Source organism: Microtus ochrogaster, chromosome 6, assembly GCF_000317375.1.
Source record: "Microtus ochrogaster isolate Prairie Vole_2 chromosome 6, MicOch1.0, whole genome shotgun sequence".
In the NCBI taxonomy this organism is placed as follows: Eukaryota; Metazoa; Chordata; class Mammalia; order Rodentia; family Cricetidae; genus Microtus; species Microtus ochrogaster.
This window is the reverse complement of record NC_022013.1, coordinates 82,773,766-82,781,541: the sequence shown is the minus strand read 5'-3', so window position 1 is coordinate 82,781,541 and position 7,776 is coordinate 82,773,766. Positions and strand designations below refer to the sequence as shown.

General features: G+C 44.6%; 1 protein-coding gene across 1 annotated transcript in view; it reads left to right on the top strand.

The window, feature by feature from the left end:
* The window catches only part of Dnah14 (dynein axonemal heavy chain 14), a 229,533-nt gene that overhangs the window by 187,968 nt on the left and 33,789 nt on the right, over positions 1 to 7,776 (top strand). Inside the window, exons 67-69 of the mRNA XM_013346965.1 lie at positions 964 to 1,200; positions 4,108 to 4,193; positions 5,920 to 6,076. Coding sequence (XP_013202419.1) covers positions 964 to 1,200; positions 4,108 to 4,193; positions 5,920 to 6,076 — 480 coding nt within the window. The remainder of the gene's footprint in view (positions 1 to 963; positions 1,201 to 4,107; positions 4,194 to 5,919; positions 6,077 to 7,776) is intronic.

The following is a 7,776-nucleotide window of genomic DNA, read 5'->3' as shown; positions in this document are numbered from 1 at the left end:
ATGCTATCTAATGGGTCTTTTAAAACAGGATCAGGTTTCCCTGCTGGCCAGGGGCCCTGCTTTCAAAATGCCCTCGCTCCGTTTCAGGATCCCGACCTCACCACTCGGAAGGGTCTTCAGGACCAGGACCAGGCTCCCCGTTCACCAGGGACCTCACCAACAAAAGGCCTACCACTCTGCAGGACAGCCACCAAAACAGACAAACTCCCGCTGCCCTCTGGCCCTAGCTCCCCACCCAGCGCCCAGACTAAACTGGGTGATCCCGCTGCCCCGCGGAAGGGAGGGGGAGTGAAGGAGGCCCCTGGGCTCAAGCTGGGATGGGCCAGGGAGGGAGAGGTCGCAGCAGAGGAGGAGCAGCCCCAGCAGGGGGTTGGGGAATGCCCCTGCTCCATTTCCTGTGTCCCACCGTGGGCCAAGAACACTCTCCCCACTCAGGAGGGTCTTCAGGGACAGGACCAGGCTTCCCGTTCGACCGTGGACCTCGCCAATAAAAGGCCTACCACTCTGCAGGCCAGGCCCCAAAAAATCGTACTGGATTTAATTGTAGTGGGGCGATCTGCTAACAGTGTGGGCTTCACTGTTTCATGCTTGGACTATCCCGCATCCGCCGCGTCTTCGCGCTGGTCTCCGCCACTTGGGCCTGCGCGCTGCTTTGGCCTGCTGGCGCCTGTCTGGTCTCCGCTGCTTGCTGAAAACAGTTTAAATGACCAGTTTGGTTAAGGAAGAAACAACATAACAAAACTTACCTAGTTAATGTGTCTATTTATTGTGGTGCTGGGAACAGAACTCGTGGCCTCGTGTACACTAGACAAGCATCCTATTGAGTCTCCAGCCCTTCCAGCTGATTTTATATGAAGTGGCACCTTGCTCAACAACAAATACTTGCCAATTATCTGTTCTGTAATGAGCCGCTTGAAGGTGAAGGATTTCTCTCTCCTGAGACCATTTTCCCTTCTCTACTAGGTATATTTGAAATACGTAGAAAGGAGCATCTTCAGTGGGTGTCGGACCTGAGATGGAAGCAGTGTCAGTACATCAGCGGCCAGATGGAGCCCTTCTCCCTTCTCTGCAGATCGCTCCTGTCGAATAAGTGGCAGTGGAATGCCTTCAGGGACACGAAGGCTGTGTACTCTCTAATGTGCACACCCTTCTCCCCAGAAGAGGTTTCACCTCAGGAAAGTCACAGATCACCAGAGGAGGGTAGGACCTGAGCGCTTGAACCTTTCCCTAACAAATGTGCGTTTGCATGTGTAAATGTTCAGTGTGTAAGGTAGGTCATGGGAGGCATGTCTAGCATGTGAAGGCAACGGCAGCCAGATCTCTTGAATTCAAGGCTACTCTAGTCTATAGGACAGCCAGGGCTACACAGAGAAACCTTATCTCAAAAAAAGAAAAAAAAGGAAAAATAAGGTAGGTCACAACAAATGGAAAGGACGAGCATTGATAAGATCCATGTGGGATGTTTGAGTCAGTGCAAGGAAGTGGTTTTCATGATGTCACTGTTCTAGGTGAGAAACCAGTGTGAGTTCTGAACTTTGGAAACATAAAATATATCAGCATATCATTATAGCACACTGATTCTGAACCTTATTTCTGAGGGAGCTTGTAGCACAAATTCTAGTTGGTCTTAATAATAAAAACCCAGAGTCAGATATTAGGGGTGAAAGCTGAGAGATCAGAGAAGCAAAGCAGCCAGCCACTAGAGAGACCTCTATCTCTACCAATGCTCAGACTGAAGGGTTGATCCTGTCTCTAGGAATTCTCAGACTGTAAACCGTATCTGAGCTCCTGTCTCCTCCCACCTTCTATTCCTCTCTCTGCCCAGCCATATTACTCCTGTCTGCACCTCCCTAGTGCTGGGATTAAAGGCATGGGATCACCTTTGTGTGAGCTTTGTTTATCTTTTAGACAGATTCAGTCTTATGTAACCCAGGGTTGTCTTGAACTCACATGTCTCCCAGATTCTGGGATTAAAGGTGTGCCCCACCACTGCCTGGTCTCTATGGCTAACTAGTGGCTTAGCTTACTTCTGTACTCTGATCTTCAGGCAAGCTTAATTTGTTAGATTATAAACAAAATATCACCACAGGAGTCTGCACAGGTTCCTCATTTTATATAAGACATGTTGTAAACATTACACAGGAGCTGGACATACTGCCCAGTGGGACAGCACTTGCTCAACATGGCAAAGCCCTGGGTCCAATCCCCAGGTCCACAAACAGAAAGGAAAAGATCCCCATGAAAAACAGCCCAGGGAAGAACTGCACAGGACCTTTCTAATTTGTTGGGTTTTTGTTTTTTTCAAGACAGGGTTTCACTGGGTAGCCCTGGCTGTCCTGAACTCAGTCTGTAAGCCAGGCTGGCTTTGAACTCAGAGATCTGCCTTCCTCTGCCTCCCAAGTGCTGGAATTAAAGATGTGTGCCACCAATACGCGGCACAAACAGAACTTTTAAGGTCTGCCATTTTGTCATATTCGCTCCTTTTCTCTTTTCTGCTTTGAACTCTGCTCCCCACTTTTCTGCCCTTTTTACTATGATACCCCCACTTGGGACACAGCCTAGCTTGTTTCCTGCCTCATATTTCTACATTTTTGCCTGCAGAGTTTTGTCATAGTGTACCATAAGGTAGTCCAGTAACATCAATATTCTTACCCATACCTCCCCTCTGTCAGAAAGAGAATTCCAGAAGTGGAAATGTTGGTCAGAGGAAACAATTTCCATGTGACATGTCCCTGTCATTTTAATTTTTTAGTTATCTTTAAGTGTCTGTGTGCAAATCTCGTACATGTGATTGCACTTGCCCCAGAGGCCAGAGAGAGTGTATGTCCCTGAGGCTCAAACTAATAGGTGCTTGTGAGTCACCTGATGTACTGGGGCTTTCTGGAAGAGTGTGTGCTCTTAGTTACTGAGCCATCTCTCCAGTTCACCTGCCCATTTCCTAGTAGAAGACTTGATCTTCTCTGATTTGTACCAACCTGAAAAGTTCAAAATACTTCCATTTCAATTGCCATATTAACACGTACTTTTTAAAGGGTTAGTGAAGATTTGATTTGCCTATTCATATATATACTTAACTCACTTTTAAATAAATTGCTTATCTCCTTGTTGGTTGTTTATAAGAATACTATTAGTGTAGATACTTCATTTTTGTGCATTTTTTCTAAATCTGTTCATTATTAGTGGCTGATAGAATATGTACTATACAGGTAGTAAGATGTTTATGCCATCAGTTATGTCTCTCTTTCTGCCTCCTTGCTTTCCTACTTCTAAAGAAGCTGCCCCTTCACCTATACAGTTTTATTCATGGATTACTGTTATTTTTTTGCATTTATCACTAATCTGTTTGTAATCCATATGATATTTTAATGTAAGACAAAAATCAGTAATTTTGCTGTAAAGGAACTCTCAGCTAACCCTTCTTGTAAGGTGAGGATCTTTTACTTTGCAAACCACTGCAAATTTATCACTTGTGATTGAACTTACACATACCATGGGTTCTTTTCAAATCAGAATTTTAACACATTTAAAAAACAATTTTTTATAACCCAAGTTGTATGCAAAGTTAGACGTTGGGGAAATGCCAGGGAGGCAATGTTCTTAGGAACAGCAGCAGCTATGGCTGGAAGGAAGGCCTGGAGGGCATCTCACTTCACAAGCAAGACGGTCACCATGCAGAGAGGAGTCAGTATGAAAAAAAAAAAAAAACTGTGTAAGTTCTCAAAATCATGGCAATCCTATCTGAGCTTCGGTGGGTTCTCACTTCCCATCTGTTTTGGGTGCTGAGCAGAAATCTCTCGTGTATCCAGTGAACACTTGAGAGAGCAGATGCTGAGGGCCTGCCTGTGTCCCTGCCTCTCGTTTCCTTCAACTCTTGCAGCTCCATCCCTTCATCCCTAGCCTCATCCCTCCCTACTCACCACATCATCTGGGCCTATGCTGCTTCACGATGAATGATGGTGACGGCCCAAGTCCTAAGAATAACACCTACTTATTTAGCCAACCATGTTTCTTTTCATAATGCCCTAACTTAAGTTCATATTGTAACATATTTTAGTGGCACAGCTGCCTGGTTATTAATTCCAGTCTCTTTCTCTTGATGGTATCTAGCTGCACTTCTGAATGAAAACGATGAAATGTTTAACCCTATAAGTTTTCCTTGGGAAAAACTCACTCCGTTTCAAAGACTTATTTTGGTAAGATGCGTTAAGACAAAATATTGTGATTCCTAATATTTTAAGTAAGTTTATTGATAGTTTGAACTCCTCAAGATTCAAATTTTGTAAGTGAAATGTGCTGACTTCTGCAAGTTATGACATACTGGACCTCAGTGTAGAGGGAGGGACCTGCACTCCACCCTAATGTTTTGTCACGTGGTGGCGCTGCCCCTCATCCTTCCTCTATAGACAAGATGAAGCCTTGAGGGATGACCTGAGTTGCCTGGGGCCACCATTGTCTCCCTGCTCTTTTGAGCTCTTCCCTGACTACAAGCTTATTTTCTCTTACCTCCGTGCTAAAATTACAAGAATAGACCCAGTCCTTTAGGGAGAAAGCAACAGCTGCCTGATCTCACTATGATAGGTAATGTGTCTGATTCTTGGTTCAGTGTCCAGAAGGCATATGGTTGACTCATAGCTAACTCACATCCACCAAAGTGACATTTACAAAGGCAGAATTTTACACAGCTCCTGTTTCTCAGTTGCTTTAGAATCTGGTTTGGGGTTTGGGAGATTCCGGATGGGATTCAGTGTATATTAATCAAATGTGTTAAGGTAGCAAAATGCTTAAAATGATCAACCTCTAAGGCTTATTTGTACTCAGTTTGGGGGGGGGGGTTCAGCCCATGGTCAGTAGACAGGAAAGAGGGGTGTGTTAACCAGCGTTCTCTGGAGTAACAGACTGCCTAGCCCATGGTCAGTAGACAGAAAGAGGGGTGTGTTAACCAGCGTTCTCTGGAGTAAGACTGTCTAGACCATGGTACACAGAAAGAGGAATGTGTTAATGCCTATAGCGTTCTCAGACAGTTTCAGAGTTGCCTTCCACAAAGAGATGCTGAGCTTTCTCAGGACCTATTTCATGATCATTATGAAAAATGTACTATGTAAGTGGTTTGTCTATAAAGCAGTCTTCACAGGGAAGTTCTGTGTCCATTATACATGTACTGTATGTGTGTCCAGTGTGGTTCACATGTCCACAGCACTCCCCAGACCTGTATTTTGTCCCACTTGAACTTACAAACTGTGCCATTGATTAATTCTGTTTTAGTTGGGTATCTTGCATCTTCCAACTCCAAACTATATGGATTCTTCTTGCTCTAGACATGGATAGCAGAGCAGGAGGAACCCAAGGAAAGTGTTCTTTTGCAGGGTCGAGAGCACAACCAAGCTCTCTTGTGGAGTGTGGAAGAGCTTTGGTAGCTGGGAAGGGGGACCTGTAACTGTCTTAGTCAGAGTTCCTATAGCTATGAAGAGACACCATTGCCACAGCAGTTATTATAAAGGAACTCCTTTATTGGGGCTTGCTTGCAGTTTAGAGGTCTAGTCTATCATCATCATGGTGGGACATGATGGCATGCAGGCAGATATGGTGCTGGAGTTGAGAGTCCTACATCTTGATTGGAGGGCAACAGGAATTAGTCTGAGACGCTGGGTAGTATCTTGAGCCTAGGAGACCTCAAAGCCCACCCCTAGAGTGATGTACTTCCTCCACACTTACTTCAACAAGGCCATTCCCTTTTGGGGCCATTTTCTTTCAAACCACCACACCAACCAATGGAGATACCCCCACTTGTTAAACCTCTCCAACAACATACCAGGAAACTCTGTCTAGAGCCAGAACAGTGATTTTTATTTCATTTTTACCATTGGGAATAGTCCTCTGAGTAGATTTTAAATCTACCTTGTCTTCTGTTTGATTTTTCAGATTAAAGTTCTTCGGCCGGATCGTTTAGAGAATTCAGTAAGAAAGTTTGTAACTGAAAAAATGGGAAGTGAATACATCCATGAGACTACAGTTCATCTGAAAGAATCGTACAAAGAGTCCACTGCTCAAACACCGCTGATCCTCATTCACACCTATGGTGAGCTATCTGGACAGTGGAGCCATGGTGCAGTTCCTAGCCCACATGTAAACTGGGGGTGGTGGCCCACACTAATCCCAATGCTAAGTGGGGACAAGAGGACCATAACTGCAAGGCCATCCTCGGCTTTGAGTTGTTTTATGCTAGCCTGTGCTGCATGACCCTACCTGGAAAAACACCACCTCCTCCACCCCAAAAAGGGAGTGCGGAGAAACAGATCCTGTGTCCAGATGTTCTGTTTAAAAGCTTCATTCCTTTATCATCTTTGAAAAGGGATTTCAACTTTAAACTACATGAAAGATGTATCTTTCTAAAAATATAAAGGAATCAAGATGTATTATTACATCTTGATAATGTATTAGAGTTAGTTTTCTTGCATAAAGAAATGTATTAGAGTTAGTTTTCTTGCATAAAGTATCTTCAAGAACATTAAAAGAAAACAAATTGGGCTCCCCACTTACATTTATTAACTATTTCCATTAACAATGATCTTTCAAAGGTCATGTGCCTGCGATGGACTAGGTGTGGCAGGGTCACATCGATCAGTTCCCAAACCATGATCACTCATATTTGGCTCAGAATAAGCCGGCTCTCTAGTGGCTGTTTTTAAAGGAGCACGAGGTGACGGTCAGAAGTGAGCTGTGTCCCCCTAACCTGCGCACCACCCCTCGGCCGCTTCCTTTGCTCTGCAGGTCCTCAGGATAATGCTTCAGTTTTCCTCAGGTCTCCACACTCCCCGAGTCAAGTGTGTCTTTAGAATTCACCGTCTCCCCACTTGGACTCCACAGGCACCCCCACACACAGAAGGTCTTCTCACCAGATGGCGGTGTGCCAGGCTCTGTGCCCGACACCTGTAAAGATGCTGTCTGCTGATGGGCTGGAGAGATGGCTCAGCGGTTAAGAGCATTGCCTGTTCTTCCAAAAGTCCTGAGTTCAATTCCCAGCAACCACATGGTGGCTCACAACCATCTGTAATGAGGTCTGGTGCCCTCTTCTGGCCTTCAGGCATACATGCAGAAAGTATATTGTATACATATTAAGGACTCCAATGCCTCAGGCATGGGAATGACAAAGTCTTCCCAGGGCAAAACTCAGAGGGATAGTAAAACTTGCCTCTGGTCCAAGTGCAAACGTTGATAGTGTGTGCAGCCCACACTAGATATTTACATTCTGAAGACTGTTGCTGAGATTAGTTGAACCTGCTTCCTTGTTCAGCTGCATATAATACTCTGCCTTGATAGCTATTAGTAGCCCACCTCCCTGTTCAAATACACACACACACACACACACACACACACACCCCAAGAAAAGAAGAGTTAAGGGAAGCAAAAAGATACCCAACAGGATGACAGAATATCTACAAATCATACATATGACAAGGGACTTACATCTGGATCTCTTATAATTCAATAAATAATAACAATAAACAACTAGGATGTAGCTCAGGAGTAGTATATAAGGTCTTGGGTTTGATCCCCAGTAATGCCAAAACTGTTTTTGAAAAAAAATTTAATTAAAAATGAATGGTGGCGGCCAGGTGGTGGTGGCGCACGCCTTTAATCCCAGCACTTGGGAGGCAGAGGCAGGCGGATCTCTGTGAGTCCGAGGCCAATCTGGCCTACAAGAGCTAGTTCTAGGATAGACTCCAAAGCTTCAGAGAAATCCTGTCTCGAAAAACAAACAAACAAACAAAAAAAAAA